This window comes from Natrix helvetica (assembly GCF_964273705.1).
Source record: "Natrix helvetica genome assembly, chromosome: 14".
NCBI classification, from domain to species: Eukaryota; Metazoa; Chordata; class Lepidosauria; order Squamata; family Natricidae; genus Natrix; species Natrix helvetica.
Window position 1 is genome coordinate 13,671,105 of NC_138564.1, and position 27,124 is coordinate 13,698,228.

The 27,124-nt window shown below is 49.0% G+C and overlaps 2 protein-coding genes across 5 annotated transcripts; one reads left to right on the forward strand and one right to left on the reverse strand.

Moving 5' to 3' along the window:
* Window positions 1-986: 986 nt before the first annotated feature.
* Window positions 987-15,713, reverse strand: NAA25 (N-alpha-acetyltransferase 25, NatB auxiliary subunit). Of its 3 annotated transcripts, XM_081966498.1 has the most exons (24): window positions 15,579-15,713; window positions 12,266-12,351; window positions 11,680-11,818; window positions 10,994-11,112; window positions 10,456-10,530; window positions 9,420-9,527; window positions 9,148-9,226; window positions 8,734-8,845; window positions 8,122-8,211; window positions 7,816-7,985; window positions 7,020-7,132; window positions 6,725-6,935; window positions 6,335-6,424; window positions 5,738-5,918; window positions 5,059-5,158; window positions 4,352-4,503; window positions 3,806-3,931; window positions 3,037-3,280; window positions 2,772-2,895; window positions 2,452-2,517; window positions 2,165-2,262; window positions 1,961-2,071; window positions 1,640-1,786; window positions 987-1,294 (listed from the first exon to the last, which is right to left on the reverse strand). In XM_081966498.1, exons 1-24 carry the CDS (start codon window positions 15,655-15,657, stop codon window positions 1,172-1,174), a joined length of 2,943 nt encoding a protein of 980 aa, XP_081822624.1. In that variant the 5' UTR covers window positions 15,658-15,713; the 3' UTR covers window positions 987-1,171. The 3 variants fall into 3 exon arrangements, with proteins under 3 accessions (XP_081822624.1, XP_081822626.1, XP_081822625.1); XM_081966500.1 differs by lacking the exons at window positions 11,680-11,818; window positions 12,266-12,351; window positions 15,579-15,713 and having other exon boundaries at window positions 9,420-9,475; window positions 10,994-11,034; XM_081966499.1 differs by lacking the exons at window positions 987-1,294; window positions 1,640-1,786; window positions 1,961-2,071 and having other exon boundaries at window positions 2,809-2,895.
* TRAFD1 (TRAF-type zinc finger domain containing 1) lies at window positions 15,656-27,015 on the forward strand (the record flags this gene model as incomplete). 2 transcript variants are annotated; one of them, XM_081966501.1, is made up of 13 exons in its annotated part: window positions 15,656-15,843; window positions 17,368-17,429; window positions 22,342-22,411; window positions 22,631-22,766; window positions 22,871-22,924; window positions 23,073-23,481; window positions 23,853-24,107; window positions 24,411-24,478; window positions 24,643-24,864; window positions 24,952-25,084; window positions 25,348-25,654; window positions 25,814-25,874; window positions 26,388-27,015. In XM_081966501.1, 13 exons carry the CDS (start codon window positions 15,656-15,658, stop codon window positions 26,406-26,408), a joined length of 1,986 nt encoding a protein of 661 aa, XP_081822627.1. In that variant the 3' UTR covers window positions 26,409-27,015. The 2 variants fall into 2 exon arrangements, with proteins under 2 accessions (XP_081822627.1, XP_081822628.1); XM_081966502.1 differs by lacking the exons at window positions 15,656-15,843; window positions 17,368-17,429 and adding an exon at window positions 21,586-21,669.
* Window positions 27,016-27,124: the final 109 nt, after the last annotated feature.

Below are 27,124 nucleotides of genomic sequence, written 5' to 3' on the forward strand. Positions count from 1 at the left end.
CCTTCCTTTCTATCTGGCAATTGATCGTTGTTTAGGAAGAAACAGGAGCACATCCCCTGGTTTTTTTGTCCCCACTGATTGTACTTTGGAAGACGCTCCCAAATTCTGTTCCGAATGCGAGGAGGGTGGGAGGATTTGAAAGCGGTTAAGAGTTTCTTATTCTCCATTCTTGGGTCCCATCCAAAATCCACTTCATACACATCAGAAGGGATTTGGCAGCACTTTGAAATGAAGAGAAATACGAAAAACTGGGGTTCAGCTCAATTAAGCCAGCCTGTTTTGACATGCAACCCTGGAAGCGGAAGAAACATCAAGGCACCCCCGCACAGCTTCAGACTTTAAAATAACCATGTCTGTAATGAGGTGGTGGTGTTTTTTTGCTACCACTTACATCGATAATCTACCTGATTCCTATGGAATTCTAGGTCCAGTTGCATTTCTAAACCCATTTTCTTGTAAACAACTGGAGGAGGAGGCTTTAACTGAGAGCACTGTTTTCCGACACTTATGGGGTGCAGGAAAGGAGGTTTGATGCTGGAACTGACGCTGCTCCTCTTTCCAACCAATTCGAACGGCTGAAAGGGAAGTTGCATATATAAAAGAGAATAAAAGACCCTGTTGTAGACTACATCGTTCAACAGTCAGATTTACTTGGCTGTGGCAGAAGCAGGAAGAGCCTAAGAAAGGCTTAGGGGGTCCACAGCTGACCTCAGGCCTGGTCATTTGCTTCTCTACGGCAAAAACGTGCACGCAAACGAAAAGGTTGCCTTGCTTGTGGGGGGGGGGGGGGGATACAAATTCCTTTGAAATATGCTTTACACTGGATTCCTATTGCTGCTTCTAAAGAGTTTCTGAGGAACTCCCCCTCTCCCAGGCAAGGGGGGGGGCGCAACAAGTGAGGCCGGGGGTCTAGGATCTCTTGCAATCTGCTTATGAACATGTATAAAAAGTGGTCTAACCCTGGCCATGGAGGGTCCCTGTTTCCATTCTTTTAATGTACAATAATTTAATCAGCTTGAATATATCTTTTTTAATACATAAAAAAAGTTTGTGATCAAAGTCCTTCATGCATTTATGAGGAAGTTCCAGATTTTAACACAGAAGGGATGTTAGATGTTGCTCATTGGACGCCAATGCTTCCCTCTGGCTTTCCGCCCAAGGAGGCATGTCATCAAACCTTTAGATTTTTTATTGTATCAAGTCTCTTTTTCAGCAGCTCTCCAATTTCTTGAACCGCATGCTGGTAACTACTCTGGACTTTCCCTAGCGCAGTCTTTGTAAACTTCTTTTCTTCCTGGGTAAAAGAAAAAGGCAGGCACACAAGACAATCAGAATCCAATCGGACGGACTCTTGACTAATTCCAAGTAATGATAAATTTACATTACAGCGCCTTTGAGTTTCTAAGAAGAGATGCTGGCAAATGAAGAAAATAGCTTAAGGGTGTACGGAGTTGGACCATACATTTGAGTATTTGAGCTAATCATCTTCTAGGAACTTCAGACTGGCATGCCAGCTGCGAGTTTTTCCACGTACAAGAAACATTTTGAGCAAAAAGGCAGGGTTGAGAAATGAACAAGATAAATTCTGACTATAAGGGAGCGGAGAGCACTCATTTAAAAGCTGCGTACTATTTCTTACCTGCAAGAGTGAATTATTGTCTATGTACAGCTCTTCAAGTTTAAGTGCAGTTAAATTAATTTCAAGCCCTTTGAGGTGATCTATCACATTGGAAGTGAGCGTCTGGAGTCCAGAGACATAATCTTGGAAGCTGGTGAAAACTGGAGGCTACAGAGATGGGCGAGAGGGGAAAGTGTAAAAGGCCATCCTTGGTCTGTCCTCCATTGTTTAATGAACCGCATAAAGAAGTTGCTCTCAATAGTCAGGAATCAGAAGTTAAGCTGCGGCTTTGGGAGGAGGGGGAGGAAGAGGAAGAAGAAAGGGCATCAGAGTCTAGCCTACCATGGCCACACTGCTCTCTTTTTTCTTCTTCTTCTTCTTCTGCAGGCTTGACTTCCAGGGCCGGAGGACAGCGTCCGAGTAACTGCAGACCCACAAGACGATAGAGATGGTCTGCGGGGAGGAGAAGGGGGGGGAGGCGCTTTAGGGGTGTTGCTGCCTTTTGCAGTCAAGGCAGGCTGGGTGGTTCCGAACGCCCACACTCACCTCCACAAAGAAGACCAGGTTTTCTAAAATATATGGATGGGTTTTGAAGGTGCCCTCCCGGATTTCCAACAAATCACCTTTGCATTTATTGACCTGATCTTAAGAAAAGAAGGAGGGAGAGAAAGAGGGGAGAAAAAGGGCTTGTGAATATTTAAGTCTTTTGCAAAGCCACACAGACACCCATCCCTTCTCTTTGCACCCAAAGCAAGCCCACAAGTAAGGAAGCAGGTGTGTCAGGTCTGAAGCAAGTCAGAACTCTTGGGGACTTATTGGCAAAACTGGCATACCTGTTAGTTGTTCCAGTAATGATTTCAAACAATTTCCTATTCGCTCCTGAATTGCCGTGGAATCTTCTGCAAATAAATAAGGGATCCAATCGTTTATCCAATCAGAAGAGGCTCATCGTTAAATACACAGATAAAGAAGGAGGGGGAAGCAAAAGGAGAATGCAACTATGGCACAACTCCGTTATAAAAGTTGTGGACTTCAACTCCCAGAATTCCCCAGCCAGCAAGGTTAAAGTTGCCAAGGTTGGATACTATGGGATTAATCCTTATTTCCCACTCTCTCCCTTCAGCCCCAAATGGAAGGAAGTTGGAGGGCTTACCTAAGCCATTGGAATCTAATTCATAAATTTCACTAACTAGATAAAACAAGCTGATTTGGGACTGGCAGCTCCCACTGTCAAAGAAGCTGGCCATCCGTGAAGGAGGGGGGCCGAGGACCGGATACTGCAGAAGGAAAAACACGGTGTATCATGTACTTTACACACACACACACAAAAGACAATGTTATTTGTGATCTAACCCAATTCGTGTTATTGCAATCGGTCTATTTAAAAAAAGAATCAGCATTCTTTCCCTGACCTATACCTGAATATTTTTCTGTAGAAACCACTTCCCCGATCTCACTGTATCGTCCAGCTGCCGCAGGAGACTCCGGACGGTGTCGATCTTGGAGGAAACGCCGTTCTCAGTGCTTTTTTCTGAGTTCTTTGGCTGGCTGCTGTGGCCAAGAGCTGGCAGCCCGCTTATTAACCGTAATGTCAGGGACCGAATCCGCAACCAGGTGGTCTCTTCCTCCAAGGAGTATTTTCTGTGCTCTTCTGAAATATTCCTGAGAGAGAAACAGAAAGAGGGAGAACTTAGATCCAGAAACCGACAGGCAAAGCTTATATCTCCAGAAACTTGGAAGTCTAACACAGCAACGTTTGTGAAGGGAGGGGTCATCCCTTCCATCCACAAACTACAGTAAAACCTTATTTTAACAGATCCTTTGTCTGTTAAAATCTGGGGGAGGAAAATTAAAATCAAATCCGATTGGATGTAATGTATACCATTTGCCTACTTGTGTTTGTCATTTCTTTTGGGTCATTATGCAAATGATCCAGAGCATAGGTTTTGTCTGGACTGTTCTGGAAACACCCTAATAGGTTCCTGGGTGAAATCTGAAGTAAGCAACTGCCTTCTGAATGAGGCTCTGGATACTTAACTGGATCTATTATAATCCAGGGTGATCTATTTATTCCAGGTGGCTAGATAGATGCCCAGTGTAAGACCGACCTCCTGCTCCTGGATATATTCCCGTTTCCCTTCAGATCATATAAAACTTCTACCGTCCAAGGTGAACTTTTCTACTTACTTCTCTTTCGGGTCCCAATTAAATAGGACGGTGAGGTCTCTATTATCCCGCAGGTCTTTCCAGGGAATGTCGTCCTCTTCCAGACTTAGGCCCATGGATTTAATGCTTTCTTCCAAACTCGTTGATCTGGTTCATGAGGAACCGAACAGAAATGCTGGGTTAGGCACTTAAAAGAGTTTGCTCAGCTTTGTTCAGGGTTTGGGGTTTTTTTTTTCAACGTGGCCATTGAAAGTCTCCCGACTGCAAGGGAAAAGGCGCCAGGTGGCGGATTCTGTTTTCATCAAAAGCTTTACTCTCTCTGCAAATACGCCAAACACGCCCAGTTAGGCATGCAGAACAGGTAAGAGGACCATTTTCAGGGTGCTGTCAGTTCCCTAGGTAGAAAAGGGGAACCCTGCTTGGGCTTGACTCAAGGTATTAAAAGCGCTGCTAGGAATCCTCCTTCCGTTTTTACACAGCGTCTATCGCTGCTACTCACACCCGACCCGGTTTCGCCGCCTTCCCAGGAAAAGCCCTGGCAGCGTTTCAGACGCTCTCTGGACTCACATATTGGCTTCCAGGAAGAGATCCAGCAACATCCGTTCTGTGCGGACTTGTGCAAAATGAAGGGAGGCGTTCAGCCTGTTCCGGAAAGCGATGAATTCTGGGATCTTCTCAAAAGCACCGTACTTATAGGCCTGAATGATGTATTCTGAGGTCTGCAAAGACAACGCAGGAGGGCCTCAAGGCTTGAGGACAGTCCAAAGGGGGGTGATTTCTGTATCATGTCTGACCAGCCCGGGGGGGGGGGTGTTCAAAAGGCTCGTCCCAATCCTTGGGGGGGAGGCAACACTTGTGCAGCCTTCACTCTTGAGACTTGCACAAACTTTCATGAGTTTTGTTTTAGGTTCAGCCTTGGAAGCTGCTTTCACAAGCAATTGTGGGGAGTGGGAGGAGGAGGAAACAAGGAAGCACGAACGTTGCTGGACTGAATCAACCTGGCGGGGCTGACAGGAGAGCAGCTGAGGAAGCATGGCCAAGTGCTTGAAGGTTTAGAAATTATTTCTTAACTCATGCCAATATCGACCCAACCACAATTCCATTCCCCCTTCCCTCCCTCCCTCCCTCCCACTTCTCCTACCAGGCTCTGAGTATCTACGTGAGGCCAGGCAAAGGGAGAGGAACGGTGGGAGGAGCTGCTCTGCTTCAGAGGACTTTGCACATGGTCTCTGAAGAGGAGGAACGGAGGCTTCCTCTCCTGTCCCCACACTTACATCTTTCTGGTTGGAGTGGAAAAACCTGAGTGCAAAGTTGCAGGACTGAGACGCAGCAGCATAGTGGCCAAAAGCCGTGGCAAAGCGGGTCAGCAGGTATCTGCAATGGGAGAATGCACAAGCCAACACAAGTCAACGGACGATACTCACAAACCATGGAAAAACTGGCTCAGCTTTCCCAGCTGAGTGAGCATAGCTTTGGGGTACTTCCCATTATTACCCCAAGGGAAACCCAGGCCACTGTTGTTGTTGGGTTTTTTTTTTTGGGGGGGGGGAATGCCCTGCAATCAATATGCCAAGAGCTAGTACATTTCAACGACTCTCTGACTCTCTTTTATGCCTAACCAAAATTTTCATTTTGACTGAATTTACTTAAATGCGTAACGAATCGTCTCAGTTTAATAAACTTTGGTCCAGTTGCCAAGATGTCTTTATTTATAGCTAGAAACACTCAAGCAAGGAGGTAAAATTGGAGGTTGCTATAAAGAAACTTTATGAAGTCCTTCCCGCAAATGGGCACAACGGCCCCTCTCCTCGCCCCAAGACCCCCACAGAATCTTTTCCCAAACTCTGGCAAATGGAGGAGACACCAGGCAGACAGCCCCCTTCCCTGCCCAAGACAGCAGCCCCACAAAGGCCCCCACCCTCCCCCAACCCCCGGGAGAGGCCAGTTACCCACCCAATGGTATCGTGTTGTATGTGCTTGGCATCGAGGCTCGAGTAGAGCTCCACCACCGGCTCAAAGGCCCCCAGCATGCAGTAGATTCGGATGAGCAGCAATTTGAACTGGGCGTTGGAAGGGCTGGCGGTCAAGCCTTCCTCCAGCAGAGTCAAGCACTGCCAGACGGCCGATTCCTCACCTGGAGGGGGAGGGGGGGAAAGAGGGCAAAAACAGTTGTGAAGCCCCAAGCGAAGGCCTTGTGAAGGCAAGGAAGGGGCTCTGAAAGGACGTGAAGTGAACTCGTCTGTGAGACAAATTTGCCTCGTTCTCCTTCAAAGCCGCATTGCATTCAAACTGGGGGAAGAAATGCCAAGATTCAGTATGTAAAGAACACCTTTAGGATGTTCCCAAACTTCAATCCTTCTGCTGCTTTAGCAGGTAACAGCTTCCATCTAGTCTTACGTGAACAGAACATTTTTCAAACTCTTCCATGCCACGCATCACTGTAGGAACCTCTTGACCCACTGACTTTTATGGCGGTTAATAAACTAAGCAAGCTGTGGCCTCCCCTTCCAAAGTCATTTCTGATCACAGACAGGTGTTGTAATGACATACCTGCTTCCAGCCAGAGGTCAAGCAGCAAATGAACAGCAAGCAAGCAGTAGTAATCTGAAAACTGTAGCTCTGTTTTCAAACAGGATTTTCCTGGGGGGGCGGGGGGGGGGGAATAAAGCCAGAAAACAGAACATTTCAAACGCTTTCAAACGAGTTAGTTTGATGAAATGCTATTCAACATTTCTTGCACGTTTACTTAAAATGCTAAATTTCTAATTCTCCAAAGCCAAAACGTTAACAGTGACCAGATTTAACCAGCAGGGCTAAAGAACTCGCAAGGGGGTCAGTGATGCTCTAGGCCTCCTCAGACGAAGGTTTAAACCCGACCGGCGAAGGCAGGTGGCGAGGACAAACTCCACCAATGGCCAAGAGGCCCGACAGTCTCCTCACCAAAATCCAATCCGTGCCGATAACGCAGCATCAAGTCCTGGACTGCTGCCAGTTTTTGAGCCGTGTCGTCCATGGTGTGGAAGAGTCCAAGCAACCGCGTCAACTGCATCACACACAGGTGTTGTTGTAAAGCTTTGATATTAGCTGGGAGCGCAAGCCTGCCTTCCGGCGGGACAGAAAGCGGGATAACCCCCAATAACTGGTTGATGAACTGCCAACAAAAGGAGAGGAATCTGTCAAACACAGCCCGTCAGGAGTCCAGGCTGCAGGAGGCGGGAGTTGCCAGCGAGGCTACCTTTGTGTATTGCGTTGACGGAAGGAGGTCGACGAACACCTTGAGATCTGTAAAGCAGCAAGGTTTGTCCCCAAACATCTTGAAATACTGGAACAGGAGTTCTTCCGGGTTGCCTAAGAAAGAAAGAATCAGCAACTGAAAAGTGGCAGAGTCGGATTTTGGATTGTAAAAGTGTCCTAATATTCATGGGGTCTCTTGATACGGTAAATAGCCAGTAAAGGCCCAGAAAACCGCTCAGGAGAGTCCAGTTATTCACCAAACTGGTTGGGGGATTCTGGGACTTGAGGTCCGCCCATCTGAAAGTTGCCAAGTTTGAAGAAGGCGGATTTAGGATTTACCTATTGAATGAACCCTTCCCTTGCAAAACCAACCAACCATCTGAAAAAACAAAAATGGGCGTCGAGGAAGGGCAACGCAAGCACCTTCACCATGTGGCATTAAAGATACAGGAACTCCCTCCCCCTGGGTCAATTATTCCTCTCCTTAAAAAAAACAGTCAAGCTACAAAAGCAAGCCATGATTCATTCGGGTTTTGTTCTCCTTCTGAGCACTGAGGAGCTGCACAGGGAATGTGGTAGCACATCTTGTATCCCTGCAACTCAGCCTTTACATGTTTATCCACCTCCAGGAAAACTGCCAAGGTTTATAATAGAAGACAAAGAGTCTCCCCAGTGACCGGTGGATGCCTGCAATTCTTGTCAGAGTTTACATCAGCTGCTGCAATCCCCTGACCCCGTCTCCCCCTTGCGCCCCACCCCCAAGAGGCTCATTCCGGCATCCCTGCAGCCACCCTTACCCAATTTCTGTTCTTCAGGGCAGCCTCTGTGCCGCAAGCGGCTGATCAGCTCCAGCTGGGCCAGGTATGGTCCCCGAAGCGGGCGGGCGCTGTTGGACTCGTGGATTAGCCTCTGTTCTATGAACGCGACAGCCTGCTCTGTGCTGTGATGCACGTCTCCTTCCAGAGAGCTGAGCACAAGGAGGGCCGTGAGATTCAGCACCTCCGTTCCATTTCTCACTCTCCCCCAATCTCCTGCCATGAATTTGTTTCCTCCTTTCCCTTTTTATTGAAGATTCCCAGCCTCTCAAAGAGGAGAGTACTCACTGCTCTCCTTCAGCTGGGGGCGTCCAAGCCATGCCGATCAGTTGAAAGAGGGAATCGAAGTAGATCATGTAGAACTGCCAGTCATCTGGGCTAAAACAGAAAGAAGCCAAGGAAAGAAAAAAGCTGAAGGGCAGTGGAGGACGCCTCCTCTCTTGCTGTCTCTTTTGGGAGCATTCAGGGTGGGCCTACCAGGGAAGGACATCAAAACCCTTCCCTGAAAGGAAGACAAAAGTGTCTCCCCACCTTCAATTGGCCGCGGAGAACGCAGCATTATGGCTCGTCTGAACGTCACAAACATAAAATGTGTGGATTAAGGATGCGTGCAGATGAGGGAGCCTTTGAAATGGCGAAGGTAAGTTAGGGAAAGGGTTGGTTGTGAACAAGGTCCTGGATTGGGTGGCGGTTGAAAGAACAAGAAAGGTTAAGCTGAGAAGTTCTAGATAATAAAACGGACGCCTCCACGTGAAATTGAAAAGGGGGAAAAATGTCCCAAGTGAAGAACAAAAGGGAAAGATTCCTCTTGGGGGCCATCTAATGTTTTTACTAGCCTGGGAAACATCACGGCAGCCCAAAGGATGCAAAAGGGCTGCCCAAGGTACATTTCCTTCTTACTTTTTAAGCAGAAGTTTTCTCGAGAGCGCGTTGCACTCTGGCCATTTGCCCAGCTTCCTGTACATCTCCATGCACTTGTTTTCTCTGCTCTGGAGCGCGCTGGTTAACTTGTCTAAATGTAACACACACACACACACACCAAAATGAAAATTCACATTAAGGAACGTATCGATTTCAGAAACAAAATCCCCTTTTATCCAGCAAAAATTGGACTGTAGGGAGCCAGGGTTTAATTTCAAAACCATCTTGTATTATAACCAGAGATGCAAAATATCTGGCACGGAGAGAAGACACGTTTGTAGACGAGGCCATGATAAAAGCACATCATTTTGCAAATTGAGGCAACATTGAACTGCAGGCAACCCTCTGTGTGTCAGATTACATCTCTTTAACAAAGGCACTGGAAAATTTTACCTCCCAATTTTCCTCTCACAACATCCAGAGCTTCTTGGTATTTTTCCAAGCGTTCTAGAATCATGTAGTAAAGTTCCACCTGGTGAAGAGGACAGCAAGAGGAAAAGATAAGTCAAGAGGACAGAGAGAATAACTTGCCACCATTAACTCCACTAATTTATCTTTAAGAAGCGGAGAGATATTTCTTGGACTAATAAATTGTATCATAAACCGAAATCATTTTATGGCAACTGATGTTGAGCTTAAATAGAATTGGAAAAAAAAAGTCTTACTTCTGCTTCAGCTTCGATTTTATCTTCTTTCACCATTTTTTCTACCATCCTTTCAGCTAGGGGTAAAAACATGGTTTTTGAGAGCTTTTCATCCTGCGCAGATATTGACTGCAAGAAAAAAACACATAGAACTGCCATATAGAGAACCAGCCCGCCGTCTGGCTAACATAACACCGCTGGTTCCTAAGTTTCCTCTAGTGGAGCCAAAGCAAGCAAGGCGAATCACACCCTTCTTTCCAATTTACCACAGGCCCAATCCAAAATATTAATTTGGGTGAAACACCCCAACCAATGAGAAGAATGATCAGGCAACTGGCCGCAGTTTTATGCTCATTATTCCAGAAGAGCAGGGACAGGCACCAGATAGATCCACTGAGGCTGACGTCCCACAAATACAACGGAGCAGCAACTTTGTAAGAAGAAATGAGACACACTGTGTATGGCAGTGCATGTGGCCTTTCAGCTGTCCTGGTTGCTTCAAGTGACAGTCAATTATCAGATTTCACCCCTTTCTCAGAGGATTCCAAGTTTCCTTGTAAATCCTCAACTAACATATGAATCTCAAACACCAATTCCAGAATTCAGATGTTCAATGGGAGGGAGGGAGGGAGGGAGAGAGAGGAAAGCGTAATGAAGTTGCTTTTCCCCTTTTCTTCCCCTCAGAATGGGCTGCAGGTAGCACTCACCATCTCTGCTTACGTATGACTCAAATGAGAATTTAGGAGTCTGCTGAAGACCCTGGCATTTCCCAGGAGAGAAACGTTATCATTTCACAGCATGTTCTCATCTAATTTGTTGATCGAATTGCACTATGAAAACAAGATTTCATGTACCCTCCCTCCCTTAACCTACGACCCTAACCACATGCTCTCTGTAGATCTGGAAGACACCAAGTTAAGGAAGGCTGGGCCGCTGTATTACAGCCTGTGCTTGCAACGCGTATAATCTATGTCTAACATCTGCCTAGCATTTCCCCATATTGGAAAGTGAACCATTTCCAAAGACAATTTACTCTCCTCTGAAAGGTGGTACCTACCTGCATTATTAAACTCATCACGGACCAAAAATAGTATGGGTTTTTAGGGACAATCTTGTAAAGGGCCATTCCAGCCTGGAAAAGAAGAAAACACGAATCAAGATGACAGAGACGGCCACCGAAAATGACCCGCTGGCTAGAATGACCTCTAATTTCAAAGTGTTTGCTGACAGGAAGGGAACGAATGATGGAGGCTCCCTCCTGTTATATTCTGGACTGCGGGATTGCAACCTAGATGGGCAGGAGCTGCCCCCCCCCCCCTCTTCTGTCTTCTCCGGCCTGGCCCTAACTGCCACTTTAGGTATTTGCTTTAAGAGGGAACAGGAAACAGCAATCAAAACTCTGCTGTAACCTGACACTCCCTGATGTCAAATAAATTCCCTTCCAAAGAAGAAAGTCTGCTCAGCAATTCCCTCCGGCTAAAAGAGGTGAAATTTGGCATTTCATGGGTGATGTATGAAGAAGCCTGGGTCGCCTTGGAGGAGGGAAGCCTGTTCCTTCCCTGAGAAAGAAACATGCCTACGATGCTGGCAAGTACCTGCTGCATCTTCTTATATTCTCCGACTCTCGCATAAGCCATGAAGAGATGGGAATGGTATTCCTCACTGCTGGGAACTTTCTTCACGGCTGCCTCGTAGAGTTTCGTGACCAGCTCGGCTGAAAGCAGATATTCTAAGCATTAAAAGTAGGTAGGTGAAGACTTAGAGCCCTTTCCTTATTGGAACAGGGCTGAAAGATTCGGCACCTTGAGACATTCTCTTCTTTGGGGTGGCACCAGGGCTTGGCATCCGTGACCCCCAACCACCCCCGGAGGACTGCAATACCTACTCTCAGTTGGCAGTTTGAGGGCTCATGTTTAATCACACTTTAATATCCCCAGAATATTTTGGAGCCGTAAAATGGTTCCCTGGCCTAGACGTTTGGCATTATGGTTTAATACTAGGAAATCCTGTCACAAGCGAGCAAAACAACAACAACAACAACTTAATTCAGAAATTGTTTCTGCTTGCAAGTATTTAAATATTTCTTTTCAAATATTTCTTTGAATTAAGAGTTTTTACTAAAATCTTGGCAAAACAAGATCTGTGGTGATTTTTGAGATGATCCTTTCTTCAATATATTGGAGAAGGGCGGGTGAGATGCATGTGGATTGGAAGACACAGACCGACTGCTTCAAAATGAAAATAAAAGCCCCACAGGGCTCAGGATAGCTGGGAAACGTACGCCGATGCATTTCTCGATACAGGATGGTCAAGGCCTGCAAGGAATTGTCATCTGTGGGTTCAAGGGCTGCTACTTCTTGCGCCAAAGTAAATGCTTCGTCTTGTCTCCCAGTTCTTTGCAGGCCAATTGCTTTCAAAACCTGCATCCAGATCAAAGAATATTTTAAGAGGTCATGAAAAATCCCATTTCGAGAATAATCAACAAAGAAATGGCCTGGTGGCTGAAACGTTAAATCTCAGAAGTTGAATACCAACTCCGATTTACCTTAGGATGCTAAGCCATGCTGAGGGGGACAAATACGTTGGAAAAGAATTACTTCGACAAACCAGAGCTTTGATCAACCTGGCAAAGGTCATCTCACCAGGTAGGGGAAAAAACAGGAGCAACAAAGGCAACGTTGCAGAGGGGGAAAAACTGCCCCACAAAGGATGACTTCAAAGCTTAGCTCTAAAGCCTGCAGCTCTGGTTGCCCCATCCAGCCCAACCCTTTCTAGGGGGGCGACAGACAGAAAGCAGACTCTGGCCCTTGCTTATTCAAGACTTAAGACAAAGACAGCTTAACAAAATAAACTCACTGTGAGCTCACCTTAGCACAGTGAAGATCTCTGTGTTTTTTTAGCAGTTTGTCTGCTTGCTGGATTGCCATTTTATTATTGCCGTTATCAAGATAATCTAAAGAAAAGAAGGGAGAGAGAATTACCACAGGCTATAAAGTTTAGAATCAGCTCTCCCCTCCCACATGGCAGGGTTTCCAGGTTAGCTGGACTACAATTCCCATCCCTGTTGTAATGGGCAAAGTAACTGCAATGGGTTCCCTCTAATACATCAGTAGGGCTTCCTTCTGAGAACAGCTTATTTTCTCCTTTATTGATAACTTCTCATCAATCTATCATACTGAACAAACCCATGGGAGAAGCTCCTACGGCCTGACCAATCTTGCTGGTAAGAGGAACAAACAGGCTTTTTTCATGACCCAGCATGAAGCATAAACAATATGAATTCCATCTATGATAGATGCAAAAAGAGATTCTTAATAAGGAAACTTTGTGGATATTTTGTCACCATATGAAAGGAGCAGAGAATTAAAAAGATGTGAGTCAGCCACAACAAATTACTTCACAACTGTGAATTCAAGTCCTTGATTATTAAGTATGATTCCCAGACTGGATTTGAGAAAGTTAACAAAGTTTAACTTCTATACAACCATAAATTAAAACAAAAAGCAAACTAACGCCAAGGGAAGAACTCTTAGCTCTCATTAAAGAAGGTATTAAATGAGATGAAATCAGAACTTGCCTGGACATTACATTAATTGTAAATGTAAATGTAGTTATATCAAAAAAACAAAAATGTGTTTTCATGACACGTACCAATTAATACCAACAAACAGATTGTTTTGAAATATTATTCAAAATACTACTAAATTGCTTCCAATCTCTTTCAGCACTGTCTTTCAATACAGAATTTGTCCAACACTGTCATGTTCATATCTCCAATTTAGAAACATATCTGATATGTACATATGACGTTAAGCATTTTAAAAAATGGCTGAGAAACCTACTTTCCCATTAGAGAATGACTGCTCAAAGATTATTTTTAAGAGGCACAGGCAACTTGTCAAATGTAACATTAAGCCAGGGGTGTCCAAACTTGGGAACTTTAAGACTTGTGGACTTCAACTCCCAGAATTCCCCAGCCAGCCATGCTGGCTAGGGAATTCTGGGAGTTGAAGTCCACAAGTCTTAAAGTTCCCAAGTTTGGACACCCCTGCATTAAGCAGTTCTGACCTAATTCTTGTGAAAAGAACCAAGTAGAGACAAAACTCTCAAAGTACAGTTGATGACTTTCGGGAGAAATGCAGAAACAGCCAGGATAGCTGGGCCTGTAAATATGTACCTTGAAAGTTTGCATCATCAGAAAAAAATCCCAGATCTGCCCCAAAGCAATGCTTCTTACCCTTCCCAACTAGCTTTTTTGTAACTGACAAGTTAGGCAACACTGATTTTAGGCTTTCTCTTTTTTGAGCCTCTCCTGCCAATACTACCTTTTATCTCATTCATCAATCGATGCAAAACTGTAAATCACCCTGTCCATTTTTAGTCACTACAAAGATAGAAAAGTGGCATTATGCAATACTGTACAAAGCCATTTTCTTAAGCAATGAAAGTAATTGTACTTCAAGCCAGGGGAGAGACAAATTAACCCGACTGCTGCCTCTGAATGAAATAAACCATTCCTCATGAGCTTTTGGCTTATTGGGAGAAGCAGCGACAGAGGCTCGCACAACAGAAGTGAAATATGAAGCAATCAAGTCAAACAGCGTGAGGGATATACATAACCTAAAGCAAAATTATAATTAATACTTGGGACTGGGTTGGAAGATCACACGTGTAAGAAAGAGGCCCTCAGGAGGCATGGTGAAAGAACAGCTCAAGCATCTCACCAAACTATCCCAGAGATATATCAGAAATCTTGTATTTATAGGTCAGTCTTTAAAATCAGTTCCTTGGAAAAGGCACCTAGGAGAACCAGGCACCAAACTACCTGTCTTCTAGAGAGCCTGAATTGTTTTCACTCTTCTGTTTCTTGTGGACCAAAAGAAACACATTGTTTAAAAATATTGTTCACCTTGTTTTTACTTCTTCGGCACCATCTAAGTTTTAAAGTTACATTTTAAAGCTATCTAACCCCCAGGGTGGTGATCCATGCAGGTTCTCACAATCGAAGAGGAAGTCCTGCAAGAAGCTAAACTTCAGACCAATTCCTGTTTCTGCAAATTTAATAAGTTCCCAAGGTCCCTATTCCCATTTCTGTAGGACTCCTACATCAGCCCTCCAGGTGATTTCTGGGGGGTGCCTTTTCCCTCCCCACTCCAACTCCAACAACTCTGTACTTGGTCAGCAACCCCTGAAAAATGTGGGGAGGATGTGTGTGTGTGTGTGTGTGTGTGCATGCACACATATAATAGACATGCCTATAAAAAAAGGAGAAGCCAAACATTTTACGGTAGTATCAGACTCCTTCTTTCTAAATCATAGGTGGCTGAAAAGGTACAATAAACCTCATTCTTTGGAGACCGGCTACAGAACTGTGGAAAAGCAAAAAATACTTTAAGCATGCTGCATATTAATAGGACTAAAATCAGCACTTTTGGTAGCCTGGGCTCAGAAAGAGCCTTTGCACACCCTGTTTCATGAGGAGATGAGGTCCATCACAAAAAAAAAAAGGGGGGGGGGTCTGCTCCCCAAAGGCTTGGATTATAGATAGATAGATAGATATTATAACTATATATAATTATATTTATAGAATTGTGCTGCTGGACCTTCAACCCTCTTCCCTTCTTTTTTTGGGGGGGGGGGGCAGTTTCTCCACGATTGCCCCAGGTAAAACTTCACCAAGCTTCCCAGATTCTCCCCTCCACCCAAAATCTTTCCCAATAAAGACATTGAGGGTTTGGGGGAGGGGGGGTCCTCTCTCCTTCCCCTCCAAATTAAGGGTTTTGCTCACCCCCCATTCAAGGCCACTGAAGGGAGGAGGATGACTCCCCAAAGCCCTTTAAAGGCACCTCCATCGCTCCTCGTGCAAAACAAAGCCTAAAAGGGGGTCCCGTCCCGCGAGGGTCGCAGGGGAGACCCTCTAGATGGCACCCCGATGCCCCCTCAGAGCGCGCCTTAACCCCCTCCCCCTCAGGAAAAGCCCCCACCCCCACCCCGAGAGAGGCCTGCTTCCCCCGCCCAGAACCACCGGGGAGGATGGGGGCGTCCCGGGAAAGGTCCCGGCTCCAGGCGCGGCCCGCGGAGACCCCTCGGAGGCGTCCACGGGGCCCGGCCTTCCCCTCCCTCCGAGCAGGCCCGGCGAGGCGCGTGAGGGAAAAGGCGGGAAGCGCGCGCAGGGCCTACCGTAGATGGGCCGCAGGCGCCGGTCGTTCGGGTCCTGCACATGGCCCCGCGCACCCGCACCCGCCGCCGCCGCCGCCATGATGAGAGCGCAGAACCGCAGCGCGCAGCCGCCGCCGCCGCCGCCGGGCCTGCCTGCCTGCCTGCCCGCTCGCTCGCCTGCCTCTGCTCTCCCTCTCCCCCACGGACGCCTGGCGGGGCGGGCCGAGGGCGGGCGGGAGGCGGCGCGCCAGGCGAGGCGAGTGGCCCGGCACAACGGCCCCGCGAGGTGGGCCCCTGGCCCGCCAGCCTCGCGTAGTCGCCCCCTCAGGCTTTGCGTCAGGGCCGCCGCGGCCTTGGAGGCGCCGGTGCCTCCGTTGGAGTCTTTGGGGAGGGGGGGAGAGGAGGAATCCCCTCAGCTGTGGGTCCTTGAAGCCCCCAGTCTCCGGGGAGGGGTGGATCTATTTGGGGTGTGTGTGTCCCCTCAGCTTTGATTTCCGTAACACGATTAATATTATTTATTAAAGTCATATATCTATGAAAACCATCAATTCCCAAATTTGGATGGGGTGTGTGTGTGTGTGGGCTGTCCCCTCAACTCTGATTACTATAACTAACAGTCATCAATAAAGCCCACTGACTCTTAAATTTGATTGTGAGGCATTCAACTTATTAAAGTACGAATAATATTTATGAAAGCCATCAATTCCCCAATGTGGCTGTGGGGTAGGTGGGTTTGTCCCCTCAACTCTTTGAGTATTATAATATTATAACTGTTCAACTAACAGGGATCAATGAAGGTCACCAACTCTTAAATTTGGGTCTGTGAGGAGTGATCCCTTCAACTATGGAATATTATTATTAATATTCAACTAATAGCAATATTTACAAAAGCCACCAACTGCTAATTTGGGGTTGTCCCCTTAGCTTTAACTTTTATTATTATTTATATTCAAACAATAGCAGTATTAACCAAAGCCACTAACTAACTAATTTGGAAATGTGAAGTATTATCCGTTCAGCTTTGACAATAATTACTATTATTTATGAAAGTTATTGATTCCTACGTTTTGATCTTTGAGGATGCATCTCCTCAGCTCCGGTTCTCCTTCCAAATCTTAAACCCAAAGGTTCTTAATTGAAGATCTGTGAGGGGTCATCCCCTCAACTCTGACTGTTATTTATATCCAAACAATAGCAATATTTATGAAAACCAACTCCTAAATTTTCAATAGCCACCGACTCTTATTTTGGATCTACAATGGATTATCCCAAATTGTCAGGTTATGCCAATGGTGGGCTCAATGGACAGAATATTAAAACAGTCTGATGAGAAATGGGCCCGCCCTGATCAATACTTCCAAAGTGATAACTTTGGACAACTGAGTTCAGAATAAGATTCAGAGATGTGGCATGGTCATTCCGATTTCTGCAGGGTGGATGCACTTGCTACTCTAGTGTTTCATGTTGTATGTTGAAAACTGTTCCAGCTTTTGGGGGTATGTGAGCCTTTCATGTTCACAGCTGGGTCCCAGGTCACGACAGTGAGAGAAAAATCCTTTATTAGGATAAATCTGCCAAGCAAAATGACTTCCTTTGGCTCTCTTGACATTTGCACAGGCAGTTTCTTTTTATTTCTTACATATTATATATACAAATTACATATATCAGCATTTTTTTTTGCTTTAGTTTTCTTTCAAATTAAAGAACTATGTTGTTTGGGAAAACAATTACAGAAATACTGAATTAAGCATGCTACTTGGTTAGGAGCCGGAAGGTAACACTAATTTGAGTTTGCTTTTTCCTTTTTCAGAATCTGTTCCAGTTGCATCTCGGTAAGGTCCAAGCTAAGATTTCTCCTGTGCGACAAGACAGGTAAGATGATCTGGCAGCCCAGATAAAATGGGCCATGTGAATTTAATAATTTACATGTTTCTCAGCCTTAAACTCTGGGAATTAAAGTCGGTGCAGTTTAAAGTGCCCAACAGGGCTGAGATCTTGTCTGGTCTCCAAAGGTTAATTCCAAGTAGTATAATTCCGAGTAAGGTGGCATCATATAGACTGGAGCTTCTGATACAGCAGGAAAATTTTCATCAAAATATAAAACAGCCTTTAAATGTGCAGGAAGGTCATCTTTTCTACCCAAACCTTTAAAAAATGCATTCAGAAGGTTAAAAAGTAAAGGATACAAAGGATGGCAACTCAGACAGCAGACAAAGCCAGGCTAAAGTGGGGAGGTATATATGCAGATTAGCTGCAACATAGCATTCTGGTAGCAAACCTGGGAGGAGTGAGAGGATGGGAGCAGAAGAGGAATTTCCTTCTTGGATCCCAAACAGCAAGTCTGCTCTATGATTACACTATGATTATGTCTGTTCTGGAGGACTGGAAGCTGCTGAGCTATAGTCACCGTGGGGTTTTACTGGTTCAAAAGACAGAAAAGTTGCTTTTATAATTTCTCCTTTGCTGGGGCTTTCGTGATAGCAATATCCTTCTCTGGCACTGAGCTGCATGGGAAAGTGACGCAGAGATTAAGAGGGCGATAGTTTCATCTTCAGTGTCTGCCTGGTTTTCCTAAAGATTTATGAAGCAGACACTCTGTCATTTCATGCCTCAAGAATCTTTACATAAATTGTCAGCAGCTAGGTGAATTGGAGATTTGAAGAAAAAAAGTAAGAATAAGAAGTTGTGCATAAATTCTCATCAAATACATTTTGTCACTTCAGTCTTTAGTTTAAAATAATCGAAAAACTAGCCATCTGACAATGGGAAGGTGTCAATAGCAACAGTTCTCTCTTTCTTCAAGAAGAAGCCAAATAAGCAAACAATTGTGTTGAACAATATTGTGTTGATTCAAAGATTCATTGAGCAGCGAGTAGAAGGAAAAAACCTGAACAGTGACATGTGCTTAATTTGTGATTTGTAGAGCCAATTCTGTTCCAGAGGGAAGAGGAAGTACAGAACATTCTCTGCAGAATCCCAGCACGTGAAGGGATTTCGGTGGTCCCTCCCTCCCCTCCTGTGGCTCCAATAGAAAGTCTACTTACACGCCAGAGGTGTGACGATTGCAAAAGGACCCAGATAGACATGCAAATGATTGCACACGAAGGCATTGTGGGATCAAAAACGGGGTGCAAATCCGAGCTGGCAAAGCACCCCAACACTCTGTGCAAGCAAACTGGGCAGGCAGGATCTCGGCTGAGGCTTCAGAAGCCAGCTGGAAATCTTTGGGCAAAGTCGCCATGGATTTGAGGGCAGAGGCGAGGAGGGGCAGGGAGGCAGCCGTGCAGCTCCAACTCATACTTACCTGGCAGGGGAGACACCATGATCACGAAGGTGGTTTTCCCAGGGTGAGGCTCATCCATTGCACTCCGGGTGTGCTGACCCCTGCGATTTCCCCAAATGCGGGAAACTCGACTGCATAATTTGTGGTAGTGGGGGACTGCGTTCGCGCTTTCCCCTGATTTCACTGGTTCAAAAGACAGAAAAGTTGCTTTTATAATTTCTCCTCTGCTGGGGCTTTCGTGATAGCAATATCCTTCTCTGGCACTGAGCTGCATGGGAGAGATTAAGAGGGTGATAGTGTTTCTTCATTTCTTATCAACAATATCTGCCTGGCTTTCAATTGGTGTCTTTTTCCCAAAGATTTCCAAAGGAGCCCCTCTCTTTAATTTCACGGCTCAAGAATCTTTGTATTGCATAAATGGCCAGCAGATAGGAAAATAGGAGAAAATAAGCAGAATAAAAAGGTGTAGATACATATTCATCACTTTTTGTTACATTCAGTGTGAAGCTTAAAAAAAAAGAATAGAAAATCAAGCAAAGAGAACAATCCAACAATGGAAATCTCCAATAGTAGCAGTTTCTTCTTAAAGAGGAAAGGCAAAGAAGAAAATTATTGTGCAGAATATTGTGTGGATGCAAAGATGAATAATAAAACACATGAAAAGTGACATTTGTTGAAGTAAACTCTTGTTCAATAATAAAGAGGGGGGGAGCTCGGCTCAATCTCAGCTCAACCCAGCACATGAAGGGATTTCGGTGGTCCCTCCCTCCCCTCCTGTGGCTCCAATAGAAAGTCTACTTACACGCCAGAGGCGTGACAATTGCAAAAGGACCCAGCTAGACATGTAAATGATTGCACACGAAGGCATTGTGGGATCAAAAACGGGGTGCAAATCCGAGCTGGCAAAGCACCCCAACACTCTGTGCAAGCAAACTGGGCAGGCAGGATCTCAGCTGAGGCTTCAGAAGCCAGCTGGAAATCTTTGGGCAAAGTCGCCATGGATTTGAGGGCAGAGGCGAGGAGGGGCAGGGAGGCAGCCGTGCAGCTCCAACTCATACTTACCTGGCAGGGGAGACACCATGATCACGAAGGTGGTTTTCCCAGGGTGAGGCTCATCCATTGCACTCCGGGTGTGCTGACCCCTGCGATTTCCCCAAATGCGGGAAACTCGACTGCATAATTTGTGGTAGTGGGGGACTGCGTTCGCGCTTTCCCCTGATTTCACTGGTTCAAAAGACAGAAAAGTTGCTTTTCTAATTTCTCCTCTGCTGGGGCTTTCTTTTCCTAAAGATTTATGAAGCAGCCACTCTGTCATTTCATGCCTCAAGAATCTTTACATAAATTGTAAAGTTCAAAAGACAGAAAAAGCTATTTGTTTTCATCAATGATTGTTAGCTAACTGATCCTTTTTTTCTGAATAGTTGCATTTCTGCTTTGCGTTGTCTGTTGTGTCTTCCTCACCCTGGAGAGGGAGGGCAGTTTCATTCCTTTCTGTGCTGTCAGCCTGTCACAGAGATAGTTGAAGTGTCAGAACTGCTAATAAGTTGATGTCAGAAGACGAATTCTGCATGCTTATAATATATAGTCTTAGAGATACAGAGATGAGTGTTGCTTATTTTGGGCACCTCCTGAAATCCCCCGTGATTCAAAGCACAAATGAGGCGTATTTTCAGCCCATGAGTTGTGGGGGCATTTTGTTTGCTTTGCTGTCCTGAAATGGCCGGATTGAGTGTGATGGGGAGAGGCTCTTTTAGTAAGAGGGAGGGATAATGGAAGGGAAGAGTAGCCTTAGCCATACCTGTGCCAGGTGCAACAGCCCTCGCTCACAATAAGCACAGCAAAGCCAGGTTGCCCCCTGGGCCAGAGAGGCCCCCACCTCTGAGCTCTTCTCTGCAAGGGGGGTGTCTCATCCGGGAGCTATTTTAGCAGCCTGATGCTGCCCACATCTGCCCCTTCCAGGAAGCCAAGGGCTAGGACTGACCCGTTTTCTCGGCCACACATTCTTACCCTTGGCCTCCTGCCCCTTGCCCCCATAGGGAATGGGGCAATGGATGCTTCATGGATTTATGAACGGACGGTCTGGACTCCGGATTCCGGTGGGCTCAGCAGCTGCTGCTATGTAGATTTTCCCCTTCTGGAGGACGGCTTGAAGGGCGGAGAGGAGACCCTCCTTCCCGGGGCATTCGAGGCCTTTGCAGCCCGTTTGCGGGAGGGAGAGGCGGGGGCTGGGCGTCGGGGGGGGTGTCGGTGGGCTGCGGTAAGGCAGAGAAGGGGCTCTGTGGCTCAGCTGGGGAGGGACCCCAAAGCCCCTGGGAAGGAAGAAGCAACAGGGGATGATGGGAGCTGCATCCGACTAGGGCAGGGGTTGGCTGGCTGGCTGGGGATTCGGGGAGTTGGAGTCCAGCCCGCTCTCAATCGCCGGGGATGGGGTGGGGTGGGGACAAATACAGGCGGTCCTCGCCTTGCGACCACCATCGAGACCAATCTCTCTTGCTGGGCTTTACCTCATTTTGCGACCTTTCTTGCCGCCCTGCATGCAGCTGCAGAGTGAGGAACCGTGTTCCGGGCGGGGTCGGTCAGCGAGGGGGTCCCTGGCGGCCCCTTGGACTGGCTGGGGCTGGGGCGGGGGGCGTGGCCTGCGCGCGTGACGTCGTGCGCGGAGGCCGATGACCCGAGGGAAGGGGGCGGGGAAGGAGGCGGGCGGGCAGCCAATCCATCCAGTCGGAGCCGGGTGGCCTCAACGGCGGCCAATCGCCGGGCGGGGGGGGCGGGGCACGGGAGGGCCGAGACGGCGCCGGGTGGCGGAGGAGAGCGAGGCGAGGCCGGCGGGTGAGCGGCGGGAGGGAGGCCCTTCGCGGGGTGGGGGCGCCCAAGGAAGGCCTCCCCTCCTCACAACAGCCCTGCGGGGAAGGCCCCCCCAGCCCCCCCCAGAGGAAATGGCCCCGAGGGTTTTCCCTGGAGGGGGGGGCTGCGCTTGGGGGGGGGTCCCCGAGGCCGTTAATTCCCATCAACGGGGCTTCCTGGCGGTTCCTTAGGAAAGGAGGCCAAGGAAGAGCCCCCAGAGGCCTTGAGCGGAGGGGAGACCGGGGAAGCGGCCTCCGTCTTCCGAGGCGGAGAAATGGACCTGCCGAGGCCCGGGAGGGAGGAGCGGGTGGGCGATGGGCTCCCTGGGCAGCGGGGCCTCAGCACAAGCCCCGTGCAGGGCCAGAAGGCCTGGCTGGATTCGAGAACCGCCAGGCAACGGGCAGCGGCCGTGCAGAGGTGGCAGGAAAGCGGCTCTGGCCCCGGCGGGAGCGCAGATTGACAGGCAGCGCTCCAGGCCTGCCAGGGGGTGTAAACTGGCTGCCTTCCTCGCCCCCCCCAGCCCCTGCCCCGCAATCAGAAGGCGAGGGGGGCTCTGGGAGGCAGGGAAGGGGAGAAACTCCGAGGAGCAGCAGCAGGAGTGAGCCTGCGAGAGGGAGACGCCAAGGGGGAAAACCGTCTCTTTTCTTTTCCTAATAGGTTCCTGGAACAGCAGAGAAATGGCTGCAGTGGCAGGACAGGAAAGTGAAACTCAACTGTGCAACAATTGGTGAGGGTTTTTGTTCTCTCTGCCAGTCTGTGTGCGGACACACACACACACACACACACACACTGAGCCACTCAAGCCCTGTGCTCTTTGGGATAGCAGAAGGGAGTTGGGTTTAAAAAAAGGGTGACTAGATTTTGTAAGAGTTTCTGATTGTCCCAATACCCTTTAAAAAAAAAGGAGAGTTTGGCATTGCAACGTGTCCTGGGCCTCTTTTAACAGCCGAAAAGATATTCCTCTGGCAAACTTCACCATCCATGAGATTCACTGCAGTCGGAACATCGGGGTCTGTCCCCTCTGCAAGGAGTCCTTCCCCAAAGCAGAGATGAGGGCCCACCAGGAGCAAGAGCACGCACAGGTGATCCAGCCTCCCCCTCCTCCCCTACGCCTTCGTCTCTCCTCTAGACGAGACAGACGCCATTCTGCCACCTTGACTCTGATCCGCATTTCTTTCGGACCTAGATTGTCTGTAAATGCAGCATGAGAATGGACAGCGGGCTCTTACAGGATCATGTAGTGAGTAAGCTAATTATTGCCTGATTTTGGGGGACAGAAGATTTGCTGTAGGATGATGGGATGTACCTCCTGGAACAGGTGCATAGAAGATTACGTTCCCAACCTACTTTTGGGGGTGACGGGCCACTTCTGCCTTCCTCTCTCGCAGGCTTTCGAGTGTCCCTTGCGGCCTGTTGCGTGTCAGCACTGTGACATTGAGCTGGCTTTCTGCAAGCTCCAGGATCACGAAGATTACTGTGGGGCCCGGACTGAGCGATGCGGCCGGTGCAACCGCAACATCATGCTGCGCGAACTGAAGACGCATCCCATTGACTGCGGGAAGAAGGCTGGGGTGGGGGAGCCGGCCGGCCAGGCGAAGCCGCCTTTCAACCCCGAGGCCCCTTGGCGCAACGTCCAGACCATCAGGAACGTCCTGCGGCCGGATTCTGCCGGAGAGTCTCCACTGAGGGGCAACAGGTTCCTGGAGAGCCAGCTGCACAGTTGGGTCTCGGGGGATCAGCTGCCCAGGGAACCTGGCTGGAGGAACCGAGGCCCATCCCAGCCAGATCGCAATCGAGGTAAAGGCCCGGAAGAAAACGGCCCCCAGGGCAGAACAATCCCCCTTGCTGCCCTCTTGCTCCCTGATGCCACTCGCATCCCTGGGCTCTCTTTGAAATACGCTGCCAGGGTTCCAAGTAGCGTCCAAAATAAAATAAGAGTCGGAGGCAAGAGATTCCTCAAAGTTCCAATTTATTAAAATTAGATTGAAGTCCCAAAAGGAAAGGTGGCTTGCAGGCAGGACCTTCGCCTCCTGAATTGAGGTGGTGGGCAGCTTCTGTCTTCGGAGGCTTTGAAAGCAGCTCTCTGCATCTTTGAGGTTGTGTTGTGTTGCCTGGGATGAAGGGGGGCAGCTTCGCTTCTCACGCTCTTCGGGGTTTGTTCCCTGAAGGCTGTCCGGAGAAGGCCGCCCCCCCGCTGCCCAGGGACGGAGAGTCGGACTACAACTTGGATTACCTCCTGGCGCTCAGCTTGCAGCAGGAAAACAGCTTCGGCCGACCCAGCGTGGCAGAGCTCCAGAGAGAACTCTGGAAGAACATCTGTCCCCCCCAGGCCGGGCCAGCTGACCACTGTGGCAAAGCAAAGAACTCCAGAGACCCCTCTCAAGATTTGCTGGTAGCAGCCAACAATCTGAACAGGCCCAAAAGTACGCCGGTATTCCTGGTTGCTTTACCCAGGGATTGCAGGGAGAGGAGTGGGCATGCTATAGAGAGAAGCCCCAGGACACTGCCCTACTCCTAAGCTCCTCTGGGCTTGGTTTCCTTTTTTTGGCTCACTGAAGAGCAGAGTAAACGGCTCTTGGGGGGCTTCCTCGTCCTTGGCGGAGGAGGAGTCTGTGTGAGGGAGCAGGTGGGCAAAGTGAGTGAGGAGCATTTTGGAGGAGGCGGCGGCAGCTGGATGGTTGTAACCCAGTTTGGAGTTGTGTGACTGTCTCTCTCTTATCCTTCAGCGGAGACCCTGCTGCCTTGCGAATTCTGCGAGGAGCTGTACCCCGAGGGAGACCTAATCCTTCACCAGGTGGGCCTGAGGGAGAGGAGGAGGGGAAGCTGACCAAGGCAGAGGACAGGAAGAGGGGCTGGGAAGATATCCCCCCTCCCCTTCCTCGTTGCCTCCTTAATTTTCCCGCTGCCGTCCGGGGCAATTTGACCAGAACGCTTTGCTTCTTTTTCTGCTGATGACAGACGGGCTGCAACCCCGCAAGTGCCTTGGCCTCCTTCAGCAAGAGGAGCAACCTGGTGCCACCGACAGAATGCCTGAGCAGCCTGTGGGGAGAGCTGCCCGGCAGCCGTTCTGTGGGCAGCGGAGAGACCCTTCCCCCCCAGCACGGCATGCAGGACAGCCTCCTGCTCCCTTGCGAGTTCTGTGGGGTCCAGCTGGAGGAGGAGATCCTCTTCCACCACCAGGTACGGAGAGCCACGAAGCCCCTGGGCTGAGCGATGGGAGGGCTGGCAAGGGAGGGGCAGTGACCGCAGCCCTTTCTCTCAACCCAGGACCAGTGTGATTTGCGCCCAGCCACCGCCCCCTCGAGCGGAAGAACACCTGCGCCGTCAGGGTCTCCGGTCCCGGAAAGCTCTCTGAGAACCGAGTCTCCGGATCTCCCCAGAAGACGCATCCGGCACCAAGGTACGCCGGCCAACTCTTGGCGGAGGCCAAACTGCAGGCCCTGCAGAGCAGGCGCAGCTCCTCTGGGCACCCACCAAGGAAGAGGGCAAAGGGCTGCCTCCCTCCCTCATCAGAACTGGGCTGTGGAGAAGAGGGCTGGGGGGGGGGGAATGATAATTGGGGTCTTCCGGCCCTCCTGGTGGAGTCCAGGCCCGGCGTGTTCCCTGCGCCTCCCTTTCCCTCATGGTCCCCGCAATGTCTTCCCTCTCCCCCTTCTGCGCCAGGTGAGCTCCCTCCTCAGTACCTGGAACAGCTTCAGCAGAAGCCGCCTTTCCAGCCTGCTCCAAGGAGCTACTCCCAGGCAGCAGCCAGGCGCATCCAGCTGGCCGCTCCCAACAACCGGAGGGAGGAGTCGGTTGCTCTTTCCAAGGCCAGGAAGCCTAAGAACCTGGGAGATGGCGAAGGAAGGAGCCCAGGCCAAAGCCCAGGTGACCCTGTGGCCGCCCCTCTGCCTGCCCGACAACCCCCCTCGGACTTTGCTCCCAGCACCTACATTCCAAGCTTCCCTCTGGCCCTCCCGACTCGCCCAAGGTAGGGCTTCCGGTATGGATTCGAATCTGGGCTGCTCCTTGTTAAGGTGGGTGGGAGGGACTCTCTACTCTTTGTGTACCTGGAACAGGCGGCTGTTGAAGGGGGAGCTTTAAAACAACCTTGAAAGATTTAAACCCTCCCTCTGTTTCTCTCCCCCAGCATAAGACAGGAAGGGGGACCGAGTCCTGCATCTCCGCCCCATTTCAATAACGCCGCCAAGGTAAGGTCTGCCTTTGTCCAGTGGCCTCTTGGGCAAGGAAGGTGGCAGAAAACCCAATTCCGCCACAGGAGCTTTGCAGAATCTGGATCCACCTCCAGTTGGTCAAAGATCCCTTCGTGAAATGTCCCCTGCGTTTCATGGGCTGTTTAGAAAAATCTGCCTTTAGAGGATGCGCTGTAGATCTCGACCGCCACCCCCTTCATGCTTTTGAGGCCGAGGTTTCTTGCTGTCCGTGGTTTTACTCCATGGTGTACTTGTAGGTGCCTTTCTCCATCGGCCTCCTTGAGCTCTTCTGCTCTCAATCATGAGGAGGTGAACTAACGCAGCGTCTTCTCTTTGAAAAATCCTCCTCCGCCCTCTTCAGGGTCTGGGAGCTCCCTTGTCCGGCAGGGCAGGAGACAGAAATACTTTCATTTTCCAAAGTGCCCCATTCACAGCTGCTCACATTGGGGTCTGGCCCCTCTCCCCGCCCCCCCTTCCTGAGCAGAGCCTCTGGCGTTTTCTCCCCTCCAGGCCAAACCCGACAGAGAATGAGGAGGAAATGTCCGGGGCCGCCTTTCCCTGCCTTCCGGCACCAAGACTCGGTTTCGTGACGCGATTTCCGCAGGAGTTGCGTGACCGGCACTCTGCAGCTCACAGGCGCGGTGGCAGCCAGTTCCTCTGATTACTTTGTCAGTTGTGCCATGTTTTGTTGCTGTTCGGGTGGGGGGGAACGGGGCTGTGTGTGTGTGTGTGTGTGTGTGTGTTCCGGGGCTCAAAACTTTTTGCTTGAGCAGATGTTTCCTCTTTGCAAGCGTAGAGAAACAACTACTCCCTGCCCAACTCAACTCCCCCCCCCCCCCGTTTCCAAAGGCCTAAGGAATAGAAAGGCTAGTTAGTAGTGGCTGAGTTTGAACTCGGTGCTTTTGCTGCTAGGAGTGTCCCTCCCTGCCCGCGGCCGCCTCTTCCTTCTCCTTCCCAGCCCAGTTTTTCAGTGAATGGGAACAGGGGGGAATCTCTCCCCCCAGGGGAGGGGGCTCCTTGTTCAGTCGCATGGCCTTGAGAGCTGAAACGGGGTCTCCAAGTGTGAGTAGCCGGAGGGCACGCGTGTTTTACGTGCTTGAGACTTTTAAATTTCTTACAATAAAGTTTGTATCTATTAGTCCACCTTGTCTTGATCTTTCGGTTCATTAAAACCAGGCTCTTACCAGGGGCTACTCAAACGAGGGCTTTGGGTGCGGATCCATCCACCCCAAAGCAGAAACAAGAGG

What these genes read in the sequence shown, in the direction of transcription:
- NAA25 (XM_081966498.1), bottom strand. Translation starts at nt 15,657, where the DNA reads ATGGCGGCGGCGGCGGCGGGTGCGGGTGCGCGGGGCCATGTGCAGGAC. An exon ending in CCCTGAAGAACAGAAATTGG is followed by an intron (nt 7,133 to 7,815) that starts GTAAGGGTGGCT and finishes TTTCTTTCTTAG; the next exon opens with GCAACCCGGAAGAACTCCTG. An exon ending in TTCTACAGAAAAATATTCAG is followed by an intron (nt 2,896 to 3,036) that starts GTATAGGTCAGG and finishes TTCCTTCTGCAG; the next exon opens with TATCCGGTCCTCGGCCCCCC.